Here is a 24,738-nt window from a genome sequence, read left to right on the forward strand (position 1 = left end):
ATGACATCAGCGACCACTCCTAACCTACATTACTAGACTAAAATCAGGATATGTTAACCTCCCAAACACAAGACTAATTCGATCTCAAAAGCATTTTAACATAGACCTCTTTAAAGCTGATCTGAGAGCATGTAAATGGAATTGTTTAAAATCACTTCCCTTGGAGGAAGCAGTATTATTTTTTAATACTACTTTCTTATCCATACTTGATACACATGCTCCTGCTATTAGAATTAAGACCAAACCTGCCCCTTGGCTAACCTCCAATACTAAAAAACTTATGCTTGCTAGAAATAAAGCTTGGTCAAAATGGAGATGTGATAGACAAAACCCTGATTTAGTTAACTAGCTTAGAAACCTTGAAAAAATCAATAATCTCTGACAAGAAAAACTTCTACTGTAAACTTCAGGAAACTCATATTAACAACTCCAAACAGTTCTGGTCCTCAGTAAATAGACTTATCCCCAGGGACTGCTAAAACTCCTTCCCTCTAAATGCTGACCCAGAAACCCTCTCCAGACTGCTAATGTCTTCAACTCTTTTTCTCTGAAACTATTCAATCCTTAGCCAAACAAATGAACCCTAACAACTCTCATACACCAACTACCATAACTACCTCCTCTTTCAATTTCTCTCTAAAACCTATATCTACCTCTTTCATCTTTAAACTCATTCAAAACTGAAACCCTGTACCCTTCTGCTGACAAGCTCCTTCTCTGTTCCTTCAGAAAGCTGCCAAAGAAATTGCTTATCCTATATCCATACTTATCAACAGAACTATCCAAGAAGGAACCATCCCTGATATCTGGAAAGTATCCTATATTATCCCACTGCATAAAGGAGGTAACTCCCTTGACCTTTCCAACTTTAGACCAATTGCCTTCTCTCACCTAGCAAAGATCATGGAAAAATGTATCCATCAACAACTTGTACACTATCTCTCTCTTCACAGCATAATAGCAAACTGCCAGCATGGTTTCAGACCCCACCATAGTACCACCTCTGCCCTTCTATCCTTTGTAGATACTATCAACAAAAATGAAACAACAACACTCTCTCTTTTCATTGATCTCTCAAAGCTTTCGACATGGTCAACCACTCACTCTTAATTCACATCCTTGAATCTCTCCTTGTGATAAACTAGCAACTAATTGGTTTAAATCCTATCTTAGCAACAGACAACAAGCAGTAATATGGGAAAACCATATCTCTTCACTCTTGCCTATTTCCATCGGAGTTCCCAGGGCTCCATTCTGGGTCCACTCCTGTTCTCCCTCTTTATTAACGACCTTCAGACTGCTATCCCACAAGCTACCTGCATACAATATGCAGATGATTCTACCCTTATCTGCACAGCCCCTTCCTCTACTGAACTGACCTCATTGACCCAAAAGACCTTTAACACAGTAGAAAATTGGTTTTCTAGACGGTTTCTACTACTCAATGCCAAAAAAACTAAACTCCTCCTCTTCTCCCCTCCTTTAAACTTTACCATTTCTTCCAATAATGGCACCATCATCTCACCTGAACCTACCACTAAACTCTTAGGGATAACCATTGACAATAATCTTTCCTTCGATCAGCACATTAACAACACCATAAAGATTGTTAACAGGAAAATTGGATCTCTGTATCGCATCAAACCTTTTCTAACCCCAGCAACTAGAACCAAAATTGCACAATCTCATCTCCTATCTACTCTCTATATCGCTTCCCCATTTATACAAACCTTAAGAAAAACAATCTCAATAAACTTGCAACTTGCTATAATAACATAGGCCACTGGTAACCCCTTTAGGACCCACCATTGTACAAACCTAAAACAACTTGGCTGGTCGAATTTCAAAACTACCTATTAATCCCTCAACTCACTATAGCCCACAACATATTACACCATCCTGACAACACCCCTATACTCTCTCAACTTCTAATCCCTTACAACAATCTCAACTCCCTCTAGTAAACTCATGACAAAATCTATAAAGGTAAACAATACAGCAGGTGGTTCTCTATTCACTAACACTATAGGAAGAAGTTGGAATCTCTTACCTAGTGACATAACCTTGACTACATCCCTGCCTCAATTCAAACAGAAAATCAAACTCTACTACCTAAACCATTGGCTTTGTTCCTGCAGTACACCTGACTAACCTTTTCTCTGTCACACTTCTTATCTCTACCTGTCTCATTTTCCCTTCTATTAAATGTTCTAATCTAACTATGCATAATTTATGTATAATTACTAAGTAATTACTAATATGTAATGCTAATATGTAATGAACTGCATACAGTAAATGAACTGCATATGGTAAACTTGTTTCTCTCTAAAATTTATCTTTCCCTCTATATGTATTTTTTGACTTCCAATTTTTGCTATTTCTTAAGAGTAATGTTTCTTCTATGTAATGTACTTAGTATTTAGTGGAGCTTTTCTCCTCGGGCCTCTGCTGAAAATGGACATGTATCCAGCCAGACTAGCCCGGTCAACAAATGTAAAATAAATAAATAAATAAATAAATAATCATGCATGATTGACAAGCCATGCAGATTTCCCAGTGTCATTGTGAATATTCATTGTTTAGTCGCAGTTGACCATGTTTGTTAATGTTGTGAGGTCTCGGAGTTGGTATATTTCAGTGGGAGTAACGGGGGGGGTGGGGGCCTGCCCCCCTGCAAAAGCGAGAAGGAATTTCTTCAAAATATTTTTTCCCCCAAAAGATGCTCAGAGTTCCTGGCCACCAGACAGTGGGGAGTAGCAGACTTTTTCAATGGCACTTTGTTGTTTCAGAATGATCTAAAGGCATTTTTGGAGGTGGGAGGTTTACTGTTTTAATAAATAAGAATGAATTTAAGACGCTGCGTTGAGAAATGGCTGTTGATCTTGTTTATATGAATTCTTGAAACAGCTGTGAAACTGACTGCTTCCTTTAATTCCTATTTATGCCACTGACTGAGCTGCCTCGAGTTAATTTTACAAATGTTACACGTGAAATTATTTCCTTTTATTCTGGTTTGTACTAAATACATACATACAAACATACATTTATGCACAATGAATGTTATCATCACCATTAGTGTTTTTTTTGAGCTGCTAAAATGCTGAATGTGTAAGATGCTAGTAGGAATTAAAATATTGTTTTTTATTGGTGCATTATCTGCTATAGCTGTAATTGTTTATGGGGTTATAAAAAGATAGAAGAAGGAGAAATGGTGCATTGAGGGTTAGGTAACCTATTGAGGGAGAAAAAAAACAGGTTATATTTTATGCAGCCATTCAAGCAATTTGAAACAATTGTGAGTAAAAGTGATTAAAAATCTGACGGACGCGTACGTGGGTAAAGGGTGCAAAAGCCACGAAGTTGCAGTATGCTGGTCGCACGGAGAGATATCGGTCAGAAAAGAGTGCGAAGAGCTTGGCATTCTGAGGGTAAACACAAGGAGGAGCCATGCAACCTACCTTGAGCCATCAGTTATGTTAAAACGATAGTCTTCCAACAGCATATACAGTAGTTTACGTAGCAAAAAAAAAAAAAAAAAAAAAAAAAAAAAAATGCATCGTAATACTTAGCAGTTTCTTGCAGTAGTAGCCAGTCTAGAATATTTATAAGACTTTCAGATGTTTAAAGTAGCATATGTTTAAAGTCATTTCATTGCAAATAAACTTAACCAGCCCATTCTATATAAAACAGCATTCCAACTAGCTTTAGATAATTGCACATTATACTGATTGCAAGATGTAAGTCGTTAGATCCTGATTGCACAGCGAGTGAGTCGTAGATTAGCATTTCAAGCTGGACAGAGTTCTTTTAACTCAGTCAGTGTATATAACTATCGTTTAACAGCCTCATCAGAGCTTTTCTCTTTAAGAAGTTTGGTATGCAATATGTAGAATGTTTGCACTTAAACTAATGCATACTTTTTTTTTATTTTTAATCGCCTAGTAGACAGAACAGTTATTAATGTAAAGTCTAGGAGTAAATCTAAAGTGGATCCTTTCCTTGCTTGCAGTTATAGCAGCGTGCATATTCAACTATGTTGAATGAAGATGAACAATTCAATGTTTTGAAAATTCATAGGGTGGACACAGATCTTCTTCTGTTTATTCACACGTACAGAAACAATTGACACAGATCTTCTTCTGTTTATTCACATATATAGAAACAACTGTCATCATGTGCAGGGTGTTGGGCGGTCCTTGCTACTGCACATCTGGTGGGGTAGTGTTCCAACACAACGCCTAATTCAGAAGCTGGAAGTTTCAAACTTCGAACTTCAAATGGCTGAGACTATAAGATCTAAGTTTTGAAACTTCAAAAACCTGATTAAAAAAAAAAAAAAATTAAAACAAAACAAAAAAATGATTACATTTTTGCAGGGGGACAAATCCCCTACTAAATAAATATACCAACTCCAAGACTGCACTACAGTGAGAAAAACAGTAAATATCCCGTTCCACACTGTACAGCCTCATTCAAAACATTCGAAGTTTCAAAACTTCAATCTTATGGTCTTGGCCTTTTGAAGTTTTAAAACTTTGAGCTTCTGAATGGGATCCATAACTACATATCAAACACAATGACAATCCTATATGGAGAATGAGGCAAAGAACTTGAAGACCTTCTGGGACAGTTGAAGTAGTAAATAAAAATAAATTGCAGTATCTGTAAGATATTCGACAAACTTTATTGGAGCAATGCCTGTAGTAAGTGCTTTCGTCTGTTCACAACTCCCACATAGACTTTTTCAGACCCTCACAGTTTTGAATATGTATTTAAGTGTTAAAATAATTAATTAGCCTCAGTCTGAAGAAGTCTCTGTGTGAGTTGCGAAGAGATGAAAACACTTACTTGAGGCATTGCTCCAATAAAGTTTGTTGAATATCCTACAGATACTGCAATTTATTTTTATTTATTCGTTTCAGTTATTGTTTTATACGCTGCTTTTTGGAGAGACAGTTGAAGTAGTATTTCTGCATTCCAGAATATAAAAGTACAGTTGTGTACACTTACCATAAATGTAGATGTTCGAGTGTATTCACTGTTGCAGTCATCACATTTGGGTTATCTGCCTGCAGGTAGCCCTCAGTCTGCCTGAATACCAGAGTCTTGGGATTTCAGCATTGGACACTGCTGCTTCTTTCATGATGTCAGGTCATCAGGGGTATAAAACATGCAGCCGATGCCATTACATCAGTTATTCCTGCCCCAGATGTTAGGAGCCCCCACAACAGGAAGCAATTACATGGTGTGGAACACCTGCAGTAGAAAGTAAATACCAATGTTATAAGATATGGCCAAACAAAAAAGAACAGGTAAAAGTAGAGAGAAGTCAGGGGGCTGGAGAGAGGGTAACCAGGATTGCAATCATGAATACATTCGAATATCTACATTTATGGTAAGTGTACACAACTGTACTATGTTCTTCGTATTTCACTGTTGCAGTCATCACATTTGGGTTGACTCCCAAAGCTGAGGATGGGTGGAGGCAGTCAAGAAGCATAAGGGCTGGCAAGCAGGCCCTGTAAGACTGCTGTGGCAAATCCAGCTATGGATTTAGAAAAGATAGGTAAGTGGTAATGCTTGGTGAAGGTGTGTACAGAGCTCCAGGTTGCAGCTTCCAGGATGTCCCTGGTAGGGACTCCTCTGAGAAAAGCAGCAGAGGTAGATACAGCCCTAGTGGAATGTGTTCTTATCCCCTGTGGGGTAGGTTTTCCATGGTGCTTGTAGCAGAAATGGATGCAGTGGTGCTATATATTCATTTGGAAATGGTTTGCTTTGAAAAGGCCTTCCCCTCTGCCCCTGCAGCAAAGCTAACTAGCAGCTGGTCAGATTTTCTGAGAGGCTTAGTCCTGTCCAAATACCTAAGCTGTCTGTGCACGTCCAGAAAATACAGCATCCTTTACCCTTTATTTTGTAGATTAGGGAAAAAAGTAGGCAAATGAATGGACTGGTTTAAAGCCACACTAGACACCGCCTTAAAGGATGGGTTAGTCCTGAGGGAAACTCTGTCTGCAAGGAAGATAATGAAGGGCTCCACTGCCATAAGGGCCTGCAGTTCAGACACTCTTCTCGCTGAAGTGATGGCTAGAAGTAAAACTCTTTTCCAAGAGAGGAATTTCAACTCTGCTGTAGCAGCCGGTTCAAAAGGGGGGGGGGGGGTAATTTTTTCCAATACAAAGTTTAGGTCCCAGATTGGAGTGGGAGCTCTCCTGGGGGGTCTTACATTTTTGGCCCCTCTAAAGAACTGTTTTACCAGAGGACGAGAGAAGAGGGGTGGCTCGGTATTATAATGAGTTGAGATGGCTGAGGCATGAATCTTAATTGTAGAGAAGGATAGGCCCTTGTGGTGCATTTCTGTTAAGTAATCTAGTATATTAGGTAAGTTGGGCACTGTTGTGCCCATCCCCTGAGACTGGCTCCAGGAACACTATCCTTTCCACTTTTCTGAATAGGATTTTCTACTACAAGGCCTCCTTGCCTCAAGAATGACATCCAGCACCTGCTTACTGAGGGCTGCTAGAGGTGAGCTCAAGCTGAGGGTGCAGAATCTGGTACGCCTGCTGGGACAGCAGGTAGAGGGTCTGAGGCAGGTGCCATGGTTGTAGCACTGTCAGACTGCGCAAAAGAGGGTACCAGTGCTAGTGTGGCCAGTCTGGTGCAATCAAGATTGTCCTTGGGCTTGTCCTATTTGATCTTTAGTAGAACCTTCGAGAGGAGATGCAGAGGGGGAAAGGCATAGACTGAGAGGCCTTCCCAGGTAAAGGAGACGGCATCCACTTTCCAAGTTTAACTGTGGGGAGTTCTGGTGCAGTATTTGTTCAACTGATAGTTCTGAGGGAAGGCAAACAGGTCCACCTCTGGCGTCCCCATCTGTTCCTCAAAAGCTTGAATATTTTGGGTTCCAGTTTCCATTCGTGTGGGTCCATAAGATTTCTGCTTGTCGTCTGCCAGTGAATTTAGTTTGCCTGGCAGGAATTGAACTTGAAGGTGCACTTGGTTGCTCAAGGCTGTGTGGAACACAGCCACGGCTAGTCTGCAGAGTGGGTAGGAATGGGTTCCCCCCTGCTTGTTTATGTACCACAATAACTGTGGTGTTGTCTGTCTTTACCAATAGTTGTCCTGGAAGAATGAGGTCTTTGAAGGCTGTCAGAGCATTCTGTACAGCTAACATTTCTTTTTGATTGATATGCAAGTGCATCTGCTTTGGATTCCATTTGCCCTGAATGCACTGCCCTGCCATGTGAGCCACCCCCCCATGCATAGTCTGATGTGTCTGGTGTTAGGGTTTGGGCGGCAGTGGGTAGAGTGAAAGGGAGTCCCTTGTTGTGGTTGCATGCCTCTGCCCTTAGACAAGGGATGATAAGAATTAATGTTTCCAGGTCGTGAGAATGTTGACACCATAGACTCTTTAGATACCATTGAAGTTTCCTCATATGCAGTCTTGCATATGGAATTAACAGAATGCAACAGGCCATGAACCCCAGAGCTTGCAGTATTTTCTTTGCAGATAGCTGTGTTTTTCTGGCTAGTAGGTTGCCAAATAAATGTGTTTCTCTGGAGTGAGGAATGCCATCTGGGAAGTTGTGTTCAAGCTTGCTCCCAGGAATACAATCTGTTGGCAGGGTACCAGGTGTGATCTCTTTTTGTTGATGGTGTACCCCAGTGAGGTTAGAAGTCTCTTTACAAATGCCAGGTGCTGTAATAACAAGTCCTGACTTTCTTCCTGAATTAGGCAACCAGCCAAGTATGGGTAAATCTGAATATTTCTCTGCCTGCAAAATGCAATGGCTGGAGCTAGGCACTTTGTGAATACCCTGGGCTCAGTAGATAAGCCAAAGGGAAGTGCAGAGAACTGATATAGAGCCTGCCCTGAAGCGTAGGTATTTCCTGCAAGAATCCCTTATTGGGATGTGCAGGAAAGCTTCTTTTAAGTCTAGGGTTGCCAGCCTGGCATCCTTGGCGAGGATAGGAAGAAGCTGTTGGAGAGTTAGCATTTTGAATTTTGGAACCACCAGAAAGGTGCTGAGAATAGACAGGTCCAGGATAGGACACCAGGAGTTTTTTTTTCTGGGAACTAGAAACAGTCTTGAATAAAAACCTTGTCCCCTTTGTTCTGCTGGGAGAGGTTGAATAGCCTTGATGCTGAGGAGAGAGAGCACTTGTTTTTGGGCCTCCGCCCACTGGTTTGGGGGGAGGTTTGACCATCCACTTGGGGATTTTTTGCATGCAGGGCGAGCTTTCCTCCTAAAGGTGCAAGTAGTTGAGCAAGGCTTGGAGGAGTTAAGGATAAGTCATTGTGCCATTTTACCATAGGGGGTGGCTTACTACTCCCTGCTTTGAAAGTGGGAGCCCCCCCATTGCTTAGATCTGTACATAGCCTGAGACTGAAGTCTTGGTGGTCTACTGCCCCTGGGTTTGTACTGAGAAGGCCTGGAAGTGACTGGAAAGGACCAGTTCTTTGAAGGCCAATGCCTACTGAATCTAGGTGGCTGAACTTGTAAGAAATCTAACAGTTTGCATAGATTTAGCTTTTTCCTCCATCCCTTTGAGGACTTCTGCTTTACTGCGAAAAAGGCATTCTTGGTTTAAGGGTGCATCCAGTAATTTTGCTTTTACATGATATGGCAAGTTTTGTTCCTTAAGCCAAGCATGCCTTCTAAGTACCAGACCCAGTGACAGCAGCCCTGCAAGATGCTTCTAAAGCATCAAAACCACACTACAAAGTATGTTTACCAACTTGGTCAGCAGAATGCATTAACTCTTGTAAATCTTTATGTTCAGCACAGTCAGGAATCAATATCATTTTCTGTTTAATTAGTCCCATAATATGCTGCTGATACTTTAACATATGAAACTGGCAATTTAAAACCCTAATGGCTAGAGTAGCAGAGGTGTATACCTTCTTACTCCATCTGTCTAAAGCCCTGGAATCCCTGTCAGAAGGGGTAGGATTTCTGACAGTAGTAGCCTTAATGCCTTTTGGTCCTTGGGAAATGGTCTATGGATCTGCAGTAGGATTCTTGAAGAGGAATTTGTGAGAGTCAGGTACTCTATAGTACCTGTCAGGTTTCCTGGGAGCTGGAGGCAAAGTATCCGGGGTAAGGCTGAATTCCAAGAAAACGTCATCTACAATCTCCAGAACAGGAGGGATAGCTAGAGGCCTGTGCTGAGGCAGGTTTAAAAATTCCCCAAGTCTCTTTTAGGACTGAGAATAATTCTGGCTTTCACAGCGGAAATGCTCCCTAAGGGTATGAAAGGTTTCACCAAAAGAAAAATCTTCTGGAGGGGAAGCAGAGGGAATGGAATCCTCTGCATCAGAATCCTCATAGGTAGATAACGGTATGCCCTGGTAATCAGAAGGATCAGAGTCAACAGACTCATGATCCGAAGAATCAGAACGAAAATCAGTTCTTGGTCTTTTTGAGGGGGAAGGCTGGCTTCCCCTAATTAAGGTAATAAGATCTTCAGCCATTCTAAGCATTTGTTTCTGAGGCATGTGGGCCTGAGAATGCACTTTGGTCGTCGGTTTCCTAGGCGTAGTGCCAACTCTGGGCCTGTGAAATTCAGTATTTTTGGTTTGAAACGAAGTCGTCGGTTTAATATGAAAATCGGAAGGCCTGAATACACCCTCAGAAGCCGGTGCTTGCACAGTGGCCCCAGAACCATCTAAGGTAGAGACATCAGCAGGTTCCATAGTCGAAGAAGCATCTCGCGGCATACCGGACTCCGAATGGGTCTCAGTAGAGGCCTGTGTATCTGTAGAAGCGGGTCACTGAGTACTGGCGGGCTGGAGATTAGCTTAACGGAAGCATTGTCAGCAGTTTTGGACCTATGCGGCCTGTCTCTTTCTTTATCCTTACATTTTTTCAGAAGATTGGTAGTCGGATGGCTTATCGAAGCCATTCCCGAATATCGAAACGAGCGAGAAAGAATTTAGTGACAAAAATAGCCAGACAACAAATAGTTTGGGCGTTGAACAAGGCACAAAACCGACAGCGAGGAACGTCATGGTCTGGGCCTAAACAGGTGACACAGTAAGAATGAAAATCTTTGTGAGGTATTTGCTTTCCACAAGCAAGACAATTATTAACTTTTTCTGACATCGGTTAGAGCAAGAAAAACGGATCCCCAATGGGGTGCTTATCTTTTTGAAGACTTCAGGTCTGAAACTCAAAAAATGAAAATTTCAAGAGGGGGCCAACCGGCACTTGCCAACTGCTTCTGCTTCGGACAGTGCACGGCACAAAAAACTGATGTAATGGCGTCGGCTGCATGTTTTATACCCCTGACGTCATGGAAGAACCGAGCATGCGACGCAGAAATCCCAAGACTCTGTTATTCAGGCCGACTGAGGGCTACCTGCAGGCAGATAACCCAAATGTGATGACTGCAACAGTGAAACACGAAGAACATCTGTTTACACTTCAGCCACACAAGAATGCATGTAGCACCACAGCTTTGTTTCAGGTGTGGACAAGCAAAAGGTTAACCATACAAAAGCAGGCAATTGCAATACTTCGTATGTCATGTTTTGTAGCTCTGACAAGTGTTATCTGAGGGGCTTCACTGGCTCTACAAGTGATTTTACAGCAAACTAATGCCCCTGATGGTCCAGAAGCTCAACAATGACGGCTTTGAGAAAAAAAAAAGGGACAGTAGTATGAACAGTAACTAATCAACTCAGATGGTTCAGGTTCACTGGCTATACAACCATACCTCAAACAATCAAATCCGCAGCTGCTCTAGGACACAGACTGAAATAACAGGAAAGGTCTGGGCTTCTTGTCTTTACCTCTGAGGAAGGAAGGGGACAGATAAATGTCTAGTCCATTTCTAGAGACCTGCACTGGTTTCCCTTAGGTTTTGCTGACCTTTCTTTGTGTTGGCTACCTGCATTTTTGGATAGGATGCATGGACTGGATCCTTGGTGGGGCACAAAGAAGCAATCTCTTTAGAGGAAGAAAGGTCAAACCGGCATACTTTTGATTCCTATGGCACTTTTCCCCCCAGTGTGCGACTCTTGTTAACTGAGTGATGTAACTGAATTAAAATATTCAAGAAAATTGTATAAAAAAATTAGCAAATGATTATCAATATACATAATAAAACACCATTACAGACCAAGTACCTTGGAAAATGAAAAACAAAATAACTGGACAACAGAGTACCTCCAAAAAAAAAAAAAAAATCTGGCACCGCACCAGCATTTACTCTCAAAACCATTTTATCTATGAATGATGCATCATATCCACTGCCCAGCAACACAATGCAATACCACATGCAAAAGCTTTATGCCATACCTGCAAAGAAATAAGAGTACAGGTGTCCAAGACATGTAAGGAATCTCAGTCTGTAAGCTATAAAGTTATCAAGTGATTAAAATGCCTCCTTTGCAGTCAAGCATTATTTAAAGCCTAGCAATATACAAAGTAGTAAAGTTAAAACTTGCAGCTTACTTTAACAGCACCTTCCTTTTTCAGTATTTTCATGTCTGCTTCAGCATCCCCCAGTCCAATGGTGGTAGACCGTTCTAAATGTCCATGACCTTCAATCTTCATGGCTCTTGATTCTGAAAAGTCACCCATCTTAAAAGAGGATCGGCTATCTGTGTCAGTGTAAGAATTGTCCATACTATTCAAGCTTAACCAAGAAGCTACTTTGTTCTTTGAAGTTTCCTCTGAAATGGGTAACTTGCAGCTCTGGCCATCATCCTGGCTAATCTGTCTAAGAAGCCCAGAGTCCTTTGAGGCAGTCTCTGAGAGACCATTTTCTTTTTTGCCCCTGGTCTGACGACGAGTGGCATAACTCCGCCATACAGAACTGGTACTAAAGTCCTCATCTTTGCAGAAGTTATCATCTGAGCTTTCTTCGTTGGATTCCTCTGCATCTTCACTCCCACTGTTCTCGCCATCATCATCTTTGATGTCTACACCACTACTGTCTGAAGAGCTTTTAGCATCACTCTCATAGCCTTCTTTGTAAGTCTCCACACTTTCAATATGGTCCAGATTTGCAAAATACTCATCTCCCATTTCTAATCCCTCTTTATCAGCAAAATCATCTGTAAGTATTTTACCTGTTAAAACAAAAAGGAAAAATTAGATGCATTTCAAGTGCATTTTTTTCTTTATGTATGGAGCACTGTTCATAAACAAATTTTAACAGCAACAATCCTATATAAATGAAGAATTTTTCTCCTTAGAAGATTCACTTAAGATTAGTGGCCAGAAGCCCTTTTCTGTTTAACAGATACCTTCTCATCTTATCAGCAAATGCACTGAGAGTACCCCCTCCATGATGGGTTCAAAGTTTTTGCTTTCCACTAGACAGAATTTGGCATAATGTTTAACTTCACAACAAGGGGATGTATACCTTTTGTGAAGCATGCTGTGGTATAAAACAAACTGACTAAGCAAATTCATCCCTTCATGCATCAGTCTGCCACCCACCCTCTCCTATGCAAGAACTTTACTGCCAAACAAAAACAACATGAAAAGCGCTCCCACTGCTACAAAATTGTATGCTATAATATATCTGCCTAACTCATGAACTGAACTGCCAAAGTTGGCTAGGGGCATTACCCACTTGTTGGAGAAGAACTGGATAAAAAGTATCTATAATTCAACAATGAGGTTCAATATCAAAAACAAAGGACATGTTCTGATCTTGTCATCTGATCTCCAAACTGGTCCTTTTTCATTGATCCTATTGCTGTACAGAATACAAAAATGTAAAAACACAAAACAAGGAAGAGCCAGAGGACAGCACTAAGACAAAACAAGAAGGCCAAACACTGGGAAGCCTAGCCATATTGTTGCAAACCCATGCCTACAACCAGTTAGGGAAATAAATGTCAGCCTGGGAAAAGCTCTGATTACTAAGTCTCAAGAGTCCCCCTCTCCAAATGAAGCAAAAAAGACTAGAAAAAGTGGAACGCCAGAAGGAAAAATAATTCCACTCAAATTTGGGGGGGGGGGGGATTTAAAGCATCACCATTGGGGCAGAGGAATGTGACATGACCCCCACCTGCAATGCAAAACAGCAACCCTAGGCAGCAAAGTTTAAGTTCTAGATTACTCCATCCTCTCTAGTAGGCAAGGCAGGAACAGGATCCTACAGCAAAATAAATGACAGCTCCCCAGGACAACGGGAGGAAAGGGAGAGGGCCAACACCTTTTCTGCATACCCTAATAACCAAGCCAGGAGGAGTCTGTAAAATCGCTGCACACTGAGTAGCTGATTAATTAGAGCTCTCCCAGTGTGAAAACTGAGAAATAGTTAAAAAGCTAGTAAACGTTATCAGTTTGTGTAAAATGCAGGTACTGGCCATTAAGTACATGCATGGATGCCAGCAAAAAAAAAAAATACAGAATATAAGAGAAATCAGAAAAAGAGAAGGAAAACCAGTCTGGGAAGAATCTTGCAGCTTCAGCAAAAAACAACTCAAGTTATAGCTTAGAGATCATCATCAACCCCCTTTTTTCACTTTCTACATGAGGTTGAGGTATCCCATCAACTGCCATCAACACTCTCGATTCAGTGCCATTCTCCTACCTTCTTCAACAGTTATGCCTGACTGTCACAAACTTCTCAAACAATCCATCCATCTCTTTGATGGATGCCCTTGTTTCCTCTTGCGTTCTTCCTGAGGAAAACAAATTGCAGCCTTAGCAGGACAAAGATGGCTTCCAGTAATTTAGAGCAGAAAATAAATCAAATGCAGTCAGAGGTTCTCTAAATAACTGACACTGCAGGAACATACAAAGTCAAACAGTAAAAGGATGGAAAATTATAAGCAGCTTAAAGTTGCTCTTAAGTTGATAAAACTGCAGAAAAGACAGGGTGAAATAAAGGAAAGACTGGCTGAACACAATGCTTCTCATCAGCTGTTTAAAAAAAGTAGCAGAGTTACACAACAGAGCAAGCAGGGAAGACCTGAGATTTTTCTGCTATAACAGAGAAACTGCAAAGTACAAATAAACAATTAGACTAGTACTCTACAGCTCAAATTAGCTGAGAGGACACATTGGCCATGAGAAGAGAGCAGAGGCCATTATTAGTAAAGAAGCAACCATTCCAACAAAAAGAGCCGCACCTCATAAACTGTGCAGTAGGGAAAACGTATTAAAAATAAGGGACACCAGTGTGTTCATAACTACTACTCACTATACCCCAAGCAGAAAGGAAGTAATCTTATACTGGCAATTAGGGAATGTCAAGAGGCAGATGTGAGACTAAAATGTTGCTACATCCAGCTGTCTACAGAGTATATTTCATGGAATTTTAAAGACAAAGAACAGAATAAAAAGGAAATAAAGCTTAGCCAACAAAGAATTACCAAGCAAGCTTTAGTGGGCTGCTTCTCAATCCTCTGAAAGTTCACAGACTGACTTTGCCAGTGAAACCTTTTCTATCCTTCCAAAGGAAAGTGCATGAGTAATAGAAACAAGCTCAGGAGCTAACAAGAAGTATCAGCTGTGCCTGGGCCTGAATCAGTGACTGTTTTTTGGGGTTGAAATACCGGATATCCATTGGGCGACAATGTGAATTTAGTGTATATATGGGAGAAATGTAAAGCATTAATTCCATATGATGGAATTATGACACGAACTGAGGTTGTGCATGAACTGGTTAAAAAAACAAGTATGCTGAGTGTGTTAAAAGGGGGAAAGAACTCTATAGCATACACCCCAATTTATGTCATCAGAAGAGCAAAGGTGTAACCAGGTAAAAACAAAAAAGGTCTGATGCTGTCAATTTTCATTCTGTCCTCAAATTATGGGTTCGGATCTGATCCCTTGGATCCAACTCAGCTGTTGCTAAAGCTCATGGCAACCAAAACCTCTTGAGGTTTTCCCTTACCCATAAAGTACCAACATCTGTTACCACAGATCTCATTTGCTGCTTCACGCAAAAGACGTGGTCTTAAATCTCTCTCGACCATTCATCAGATAAGTGTCACATTTTTTAAATTTATAACTAGGAGTGCAAGTCCCAGAGAAGAAACACCTCCGTAAAAACACAGTTTTAATGACCACAAATAAACCGCCAGAAACACACTTTCATTAAAGCTCTTATAAAAATATACATGCGTTTTCGTCCTATCCACTGGACTTCATCAGATGTTATTTCCACATAATCAAATCACTTATATACATCAAAAAAAGACCAAAAGCCAATAAAAAAAAATAAGAAGTTATGTACCTACCATAACGTTCCATGTTAGTTGTCTTCTCTCGCCTTCTTTCTTGCGGATGGGTTCGGAGACGATCTTCGGCTCCGACTCGGCCACTTACTAAAGCTCGAGAGCTAATTTTACCAGCTTGAGGCAACCCTATATCCCATGATGCAAGGCGATGACTACCCAGATCTCATTTGGTAGCTAAGGAAAATATGCAATACATTCCTCCAACTGGAGAGGAGGAGGAAGAGGTAATAATAGTAATGATAATAATAATAATCCCCCGAAAAAGATCAACCTAATCTAGTGACGCTAGAAAGCTGATTAGTTGGAAAAATTGGATTAAGACTCTTAAGGGAAGAGGCACAATCTTCTCGGTCTGACCAGGCTAGGGGGATGGTGGGCGGGGCGCAAGAAAGAAGGCGAGAGAAGACAACTAACATGGAACGTTATGGTAGGTACATAACTTCTTAATGTTAAGTTGTCAATCTCGCCTTCATTCTTGCTGGATGGGACCGCGTCCCTAGCACCTCTATCCTGGGTGGCTCAATGGAACAGACTCTTGAGAACGGTGGAACCAAAATTCGCTCTGTCTCTGGAGGCCAAGTCTAATTTGTAATGTGAAACAAAGGTATGAGGAGAGGCCCATGTGGCTGCTGCACAAATAGTGTCTATTGGAAGTCTAGCCTGAAAAGCTGTAGATGTAGCTAGAGCTCTGGTAGAATGGGCTTTTGGCCTAGAAATCAACTCTTTACCTCTGAGCTGATAAATGCAAGTAATCACAGAAGACAGTCATCTAGATAGAGTTACCTTGGATACTGGAAGGCCTTTCCTGTTCTCTGCATAGGATAAAAACAGTTGATCAGATTTCCTAGAATGTTTGGTTGTGTCCAGATAATATCCGAGTTGACGGTGAACATCAAGATAATGTAGTTTTTGTTCCGCTCTATTAGAATAATTTGGGAAAAAAACTGGAAGATCAATGGATTGATTTAAGTTGATCTGCGATGCCACTTTGGGTAAGAAAGACGGATTATTCCTTAGAGAAACTCTATGTCTTTGTGGAAGATTAAGTAGGGAGGATGAATGCAGAGGGCATGAAGCTCAGATACTCTCCTGGCAGAAGTAATGGCGACTAGAAAGAGTGTCTTCCAAGAAAGAAATTTCAATGAACAGGCAGCCGCAGGTTCGAAAGGGGGGAAGAATCAAGGATGTTAAAATTAAATTTAGATCCCACTGTGTTGGGGGGTCTCTAATCGGAGGTTTAAGTAAAAAAAATACCTCTAAGGAATGCCTTGCAAAGTTTATGTGACATAATGTTGTGGTCCAACAAGCCTATATGAAAATTTGAAATGGCTGCCAGCTGAACTTTTACTGTGGAGGAAGAAGATCCTGAATGAAAAATCTCGGCTAGGAAGTCCAAGACCGAATGAATCGGAGCAGTATTGGGGTCTATATTCCTAGCTTTTGCCCAGAAGGAGAAACGTTGCCATTTACTACTGTAAATTCTTCTGGTGGAAGATTTAAGGGAAGCTACTATGATATCCCAGACGGGATTAGAAATCATAGGAAGCCTGGCTAGGGATGGAAGCGGAGCAACCAAGCAGTGAGGTTGAGAGAAGGTATGGATTGGTGCAGCTGCCCCGACTGGTGGGTCAGAAGATCTGGAACCGGGTCCAGATGCCATGGCTGTACCAAAAGATAACGATGTAGGAACGGAAACCATATCTGTCGAGGCCAATAAGGGGCAATGAGAATCAACTTGGCTCTCAAGGCGGTTGCTTTCTGAATTACTTGTGGTATCAGAGGAAAAGGAGGAAAGGCATAAAGAAGTCCCCGGGGCCAATCTTGGGTTAGAGCGTCTCTGGGGGGGATGGCCTGGAAGGGGGAAGAGAGAGAAGTCGTCGGGGCATTTGCTGTTTTGAGGTGTAGCAAAAAGGTCGCAGCAAGGAAGGCCCCACTTCTGAACAATCTCTTCCGTCACAGATTGTTTGAGAGACCACTCGTGAGGCATGAGAATAGCTCTGCTCAACCTGTCCGCTATGATGTTGGATTTCCCGGGGATATGCGTTGCTATCAGAAACCGCTGAGAAGAGATTGCCCACTGCCAAAGTCTGACAGCCTCTCGACACAGTGGATAGGACTTGGTCCCACCCTGCTTGTTGATATACCACACTACGGACATACTGTCCGTTTGGACTGCAATAGTTCCCAAGGGAAGAGAGTCATTGAGGGCTTGTAACGTTAAAAGCACTGCTCTCATCTCCAGGACATTTATGTGCAGGTGGCATTTGAAAGGTTGCCAAGTGCCATGGACCATCCTGCCCTGATAATGCCCCCCCCCACCCGATCAGGGAGGCGTCCTATGTAACCGTGGCGACCGGGGCGGGAGGAACAAAGGGTCTGCCCTGATGGACTTGAGGGGAAGATATCCACCAGGTCAGATGCCTTTTGCAAATTGGAGTTATTATGATCCTGTGACGCATGGGAAGTTGTTGAAAGGACCATTGGGCGAACAGCATCCATTGTAGAAGACGCATGTAAAAGCGGGCAAGGGGAAGAAGTGTTATGGCAGCCGCCATAAGACCCAATACTTTCAGAGCAAATCTGGCCTGAATTTTGTTGCTGAGAAGAATCACATGGACGTGATTTTGAATGTCCAAGATCCTTTGGTCTGTTAACTTTGCTGAAAGTTGTACGGTGTCCAATTTGGCGCCTATAAAAGTAATAGACTGACAAGGCGACAAGGCAGATTTTTTGAAATTTATAGAAATCCCTAGCCCTCTGCAAATGTGAATGGTGTAATCTCTGGCTTGGAGAAGTTGATGCCTGGTGGTGGCAGTGAGGAGCCAGTCGTCTAGATATAGAAACACCTGGAATCCTTGACGTCTCAGGTGAGCTGTAACCGCTGCCATACATTTGGTGAACACTCTGGGGGCTGTAGTGAGTCCAAATGGCAGGGCTCTGAATTGGAAGTGACTGGTCCCCAGCCGAAAGCGGAGAAACCTTCTGGAGCGCCTGTGAATTTTTATGTGATAGTACGCATCCTGAAGGTCTACTGAGCACATCCAATTGTCCTTGCCCAGAAAGGGTAGAATGGACTGAAGCGTGACCATCCGGAATCTTGTTTTCTTTACAAACTTGTTTAGTTTGCTGAGATCTAATATTGGTCTCCAGTCCCGTCTTTTTTGGTACTAAAAAGAACCGAGAGTAGATACCGGATCCTATTTGGTCTGCTGGGACTGGCTGGATGGCTCTTTTTGCTAGCAGTTTTGAAATCTCTAGTACTGCTAGTTCCCTTACACCGGGTGGAACGTCTGGAAGGGTTCCCTTTTGCTGAACTGGGGTTTGAATAAAGGGAATTTTGTAACCCTTGGATATGATCGACTGTACCCATTTGTCTTGAGAAAGGGAAAGCCAGGCTTTTGGGTACAGCGATAATCTTCCCCCGACTGCCTCCGAAGGTGGACAATCGGGCAACATCTCAGGGATGCTGGAAGGGTTTGTCAGAGAGGCTCCCTGCTACCCTGATTCTGCGGACCCCCTCTGCCCCTAGGGCGGCGTCTGTTGTTGTTACCCCCTCTGCCTCTGGGGGTAAACTGACCTCGTGCATCAGACGTGACTCCTTGAGATTTGCGGAACCACATTTTCCCTCCCTTCTGACCTTTTGGGTAAGGTCTTGAAGGGGTTGAAAAATGGACTCCTATGGCAGAAAGAGTCTTGCCATCTTGTTCGCATCTAGTCAAGGTGTCTTTCACTTGAGGTCCGAACAAAGTCGAGCCATCAAAGGGAGAGTTTGTGAAGGACGCCTTGAAGGGATCTGCAAAATTACAAAGCCGCATCCAAGATTGACGCCTTAAAGCCACTCCTGTGCCTGTGGCCCTACTCGCTCCATCGGCTGCATATGAAACGAGCCGCATGGAGGAGTTAACAATGGAGTTTAGGATTCCTAGCTGTGAGTTAATTTTATCCTGGGACCCAGCAGCTGACGGATCCTGTAAAACTTCTCCCAACTCTTTAAGAACATCTCTTTGAAGGTGGGTGAAGTGACACAAGTAGTTCAGCGATCGCATGGCAAAGGTCGCTGAAGAAAAAATCCGCTTGCCGTACCTATCCATAGTCCTAGAATCCTTGTTAGGAGGATGGACAGGTACTGAAGGATCAGCTAGTTCCTTCTTGGTGGCTGCAGCCACCACCATGGCATCAACTGGGACACCTTTTGTCAAATATTGCCTATCAGGTGGGGCCGTAATGAATTTAGAAGGCCTCCGAGGAATGGGTTCCACCGAATCCGGGGCCATCCACGCCTTCCGAGCCACCACGTCCATAAGAGGGTCGAAAGGCGGAGACACCCAGGAGGTGGAGGGCCGAGACCCGAACGCCTCCAGGTATACTGACACGTCCTCGGAAGGATTAAGGGAAGGCCAGTTCCCCCTCTGCTTAAGGAGTTCAAGGATGTCTGAGAAAGAGACATCCTCAAAGGGGGACCTTGGGGATCCCTCCGACTCATCCAAGTCAGTATCGGATGTAATAGACTTGGGGGAGTCTAGATGTTTCCTCTTACATGTCCTCTTATGCGGAGGTTCACCTGACGGGTCAGAAGCCTCGGAAGAGGAAGATATTCCCAATGGGGAAACCTGAGCCGTTGGATCTCTGGGTCCAGGAGCAAGAGAGTGGGAAGAGACGTCAGCAGGCACTGTAGTGGGAGGAGCTGATGGAACTGACCGTCGACTATGCCCTGGGGCTAGTACACTCCTCATCACCTCGAAGGCTCCCCCGTCAGAGAGGCCAGAAGGCTCCCGCTTTGAAGAGATAGGAACTCCAGGCCGCACCGACAGAGACGGCTCCGAGGCCGATGTCGGGGCTGAGCTCTCCAGCACCAAAGCTCCAAGAGGGAGAACGGGGTCGGACAAGGGTCCGATGCCACTCGCCCCCTCGGAGCTGACGAGAGACACCAGATGCCCGGATCCCTCCAATGAAGGCCTCAAGGAGGAAATCGGAGCAGAGGACGACGGAGCCGAGGGGGGGTGGTGGTATCGGCTCCGAAGTCACAACAGTCACGGCTCCAAGCTCTGTAAGAGAGTCGAAGGAGGAATGTTAGGTGGATGTGTGATAGCTACCGTCTGTTGAGACGGGCTATGGAGCATTTGGGCCAATGCCTGAGACTTTAATAGTCTACTCACCACTTTCTCAAGGTCGTTATCGGACAGCCTGGACGACCGAGAAGAATAGCTCCGAAGGCTCCGCTCCGAGAGCAGGGGTGATCTCGGAGCCGAACATATTGACTCCAATGAAGGGGATCGTGATCTCTTTTTTGAGATAGGTGGAGCCGAAGGAGCCGAAGATACGTCGGCTCCAGCCGGAGCCGACACTGAGTGCCCAGATTTAGTAGCATAGGCGCCGGATGGAGCCGATACTGTAACTTGTAATATAGAAGGATCGGCTCCAGCCAGAGCCGATCTCGACACGGAAGGAGAACCAGTAGCCGATGGCTTAGGATGTGAAGCTGAAGGTTTAACTGGTTTCGTGGGCTTCCCCGGAGCCGACTTAGTCGGGGAGCTCTCAGGCTTTAATAAGCCCCTCAGTATTAATTTATTTCTGCGCTCCTGCAGGACTCTTGGGCTGAAGGCATGACAGATAGCACAAGAGTCCTGCAGGTGCAGAGGTCCCAGGTAGTAAACACAAGAAGTGTGACCGTCTGTCAGAGACACCTTCTGACAGCACGAGTCACACTTCTTGAAGCCTGAGACCTTTGTGTCCTTCGACATAGCTGTGTCAAGGAAACACTAAGTAACAAAAAACCCAGACACAGACACAATAAACACCCAATCCAATAATAAAAAATTTAAACAGGGATACAAACACACTCAAACACCACACAGAATCCCTGACAGAAAAAAATAGGAAAGGGGGAGGCTTAAGGCCTAACTTAGGGGAAGGGATAAATAACTAGAAAAATAGGGAACACTAACAGGAATAGGGTTAAATTAATCGTTAAAAGTTTACACAACAACAAAGGTGACTAAAACTAAAGGGATGAGACTAAAAGTCTGAATTTGAAGAACTTACCAGGAGCCGGTAAAAAAAGCACCTCGCAAGTGAAAGCAGCAAATGAGATCTGGGTAGTCATCGCCTTGCATCATGGGATATAGGGTTGCCTCGAGCTGGTAAAATTAGCTCTCGAGCTTTAGTAAGTGGCCAAGTTGGAGCAGAGCGGCTCCGAACCCATCCAGCAAGAATGAAGGCAAGATTGACAACTTAACATCACTAATTAACTTTAAATGTACAAATCAACATAAACCTTTGGGCTCATTAATATTCACAAATGTAATATAATTTCCTTCCACATTATTACCTTTAGTAAAAATAAATAAATATAAATTAGTACATGCTTAAATAACATTTCTTAAATAAATTTAAAACCATTTAAAAATGAATATATATATATATATATATATATATATATATATATATATATATATATATATATATATATATGTATAGTTGTTTACTATAATATAATATAAAATGGGCATTAAAATAAATCAGCGTTGGAGAAACTTCATATTCCAGCTTGTACCTACTCAGCACAGATCCCCTACTCAGCACAGATCCTCATGGTGGCCAGCAGAGTAATCCAAGCTTCAGAGAGCTAAAAAAGCGACTTTACCTGATTTAAGTATATTTTTGTGGCTTTCCCACTTCTAATTACCTAGCGACTGTATTTCGCCTGCTTTGCTGATATATTGTAACTGTTTTTTTGCATATATCTTGTTATTGCACTTGAAAATGTCAATTTGTTACTTTTAAATCTGTAATTGTTGCAAATTGTTTCTGTAGGCTGTGATAGCCGATTTATAGCATTTATAGTGTCTACTGTTCTGTTTCTCATTGTTTTCTGAAAAAAAAAAAAAAAAAAAAAAAAAAAATCTTGTTTTCCCGCCTTACTGAGCTAGAGTAGTCCAGTTTCAGAGTTGCTGATCCCTGGACTTTGTTTGTAGTTCCTGTTACTGATTCTTTGCCTAATTTGGAAGAGAGGAAGTTCCCTTGCTTACCAGTGGGAGTGGGAAGCATTGAGCTGCCTGTTGGTCCAGTTTTGTGAGGTTTCAGCCAGTAACTTGTAGTCTATTGGTCGTTTTGGGCCAGTTCCTAGCTTCTTTCAGCCCCCTGATATAAAACATGCTAAACGCGTTTTCCAGCTTGTACCTACTCAGCACAGATCCTCGTGGTGGCCAGCAGAGTAATCCAAGCTTCAGAGAGCGAAAAAAGTGACTTTACTTGATTTAAGTATATTTTGTGGCTTTCCCACTTCTAATTACCTAGCGACTGTATTTCGCCTGCTTTGCTGATATATTGTAACTGTTTTTTTGCATATATCTTGTTATTGCACTTGAAAATCTCAATTTGTTACTTTTAAATCTGTAATTGTTGCAAATTGTTTCTGTAAGCTGTGATAGCCGATTTACAGCATTTATAGTGTCTACTGTTCTGTTTCTCATTGTTTTCTGAAAAAAAAAAAAAAAATATCTCTTGTTTTCCGCCTTACTGAGCTAGAGTAGTCCAGTTTCAGAGTTGCTGATCCCTGGACTTTGTTTGTAGTTCCTGTTACTGATTCTTTGCCTAATTTGGAAGAGAGGAAGTTCCCTTGCTTACCAGTGGGAGTGGGAAGCATTGAGCTGCCTGTTGGTCCAGTTTTGTGAGGTTTCAGCCAGTAACTTGTAGTCTATTGGTCGTTTTGGGCCAGTTCCTAGCTTCTTTCAGCCCCCTGATATAAAACATGCTAAACGCATTTTCCAGCTTGTACCTACTCAGCACAGATCCTCGTGGTGGCCAGCAGAGTAATCCAAGCTTCAGAGAGCTAAAAAAGCGACTTTACCTGATTTAAGTATATTTTTGTGGCTTTCCCACTTCTAATTACCTAGCGACTGTATTTCGCCTGCTTTGCTGATATATTGTAATTGTTTTTCCTGCATATATCTTGTTATTGCACTTGAAAATCTTAATTTGTTACTTTTAAATCTGTAATTGCTGCAAATTGTTTCTGTAGGCTGTGACAGCCGATTTATAGTGTCTACTGTTCTGTTTCTCATTGTTTTCTGAAAAAAAAAAACAAAAAAAAAAAATCTCTTGTTTTCCCACCTTACTGAGCTAGAGTAGTCCAGTTTCAGAGTTGCTGATCCCTGGACTTTGTTTGTAGTTCCTGTTACTGATTCTTTGCCTAATTTGGAAGAGAGGAAGTTCCCTTGCTTACCAGTGGGAGTGGGAAGCATTGAGCTGCCTGTTGGTCCAGTTTTGTGAGGTTTCAGCCAGTAACTTGTAGTCTATTGGTTGTTTTGGGCCAGTTCCTAGCTTCTTTCAGCCCCCTGATATAAAACACGCTAAACGCGCGTTAGCGCGGAGTTGCCACTGTTGCACACAAGAGCAGCGGCGGTTAAACAAGGTTAAACTATTCGGGCTACCTAAATTCCACTCTTCAAATTTTCCCTTATAACTACCTTCCTCGAACTGTATTGCTGATCTAACCAGCGTATCCTATAACTAAAAAGTTCATCTCAACTTGATTCCCAAGTAGACTATTCTCTATCTGTAAAACCTAGCACTTGCTCCTACAGTACTCGCACCTTGATAAAGCACTCTTATTATAGATAGTACCCCACCAGCCTAGAACCCACATCCCTCGGAGTCTTTTGTAAGTTTTTTATCTATTACTTCTAGTATGTCGAGGGATCAGTTGCTAGTGTCCTCTCCTGCTCAACTGGTGAACCTGGGAATATTGAGGCAATGTTACAATTGCCTCATGTACACAGACAATCCTCTCCTTCTCTCACAAAACACAAATACATGCGAGAGATGCAACTATACGGCCAAACTGGAGGCTGAGCTCTTTCAACACAGGACTGGCAAGACCAGACAGGAGGAGATGGAAACCACACACACTACATACCCAGTCACACATAGTACCATCACAACTTCAAATCATACACATAATCACACAAAGACATACTCGGAGGCTCTGATCAAAAATCTACCAAAACAGCAGAGGCCACCAAAGCAGACACCCAAACAACTACCACCTCAGGACCAAACACATAGACCACACAGTCAGAGTGTCAAACAGTCACAGCCCTTAAGGCCAAACACAATGCCAGACACACTCGTCATTAGTGACTCCATAGTCAGACACACTGACGTCCCGCTCACCAGACTGAGTAAGGAGAAGGTCACAGTAAGCTGCCTGTCGGGCGCTAGAATCCGCCACATAACGCAAGCACTCAGGTCTCTCAACAGCAGGCACAAGTACGACTCAGTCATTGTCCACGCTGGTGTCAATGACCTGAGACGTACCTCCTTGGACTACATGAAAAGAGACATTGAGGAGCTCTCTGATTATGTAGCCCAAGCAGGTATGACCCTGACCTTGAGCAGTATCCTACCTTCACCTAGAATGATGCCACAATACAGGGATAAGATGATCAGCTTTAATAATTGGCTTAAATTCTGGTGTCATTCAAAGGGGATCCAATGTCTGTCTGCCTGGGATGACATGCTGGACAAGC

The 24,738-nt window shown here is 42.7% G+C and overlaps 1 protein-coding gene across 1 annotated transcript in view; it reads right to left on the reverse strand.

Moving 5' to 3' along the window:
- Positions 1-24,738, reverse strand: part of SETDB1 (SET domain bifurcated histone lysine methyltransferase 1) — a gene marked incomplete in the record, with an annotated part of 3,089,600 nt that overhangs the window by 796,825 nt on the left and 2,268,037 nt on the right. The window contains 1 exon segment of the mRNA XM_044080041.1: positions 11,457-12,076. Coding sequence (XP_043935976.1) covers positions 11,457-12,076 — 620 coding nt within the window.

The sequence above is a fragment of the Protopterus annectens genome, chromosome 8.part0 (genome assembly GCF_019279795.1).
Source record: "Protopterus annectens isolate FY-2018-M chromosome 8.part0, PAN1.0, whole genome shotgun sequence".
In the NCBI taxonomy this organism is placed as follows: domain Eukaryota; kingdom Metazoa; phylum Chordata; order Ceratodontiformes; family Protopteridae; genus Protopterus; species Protopterus annectens.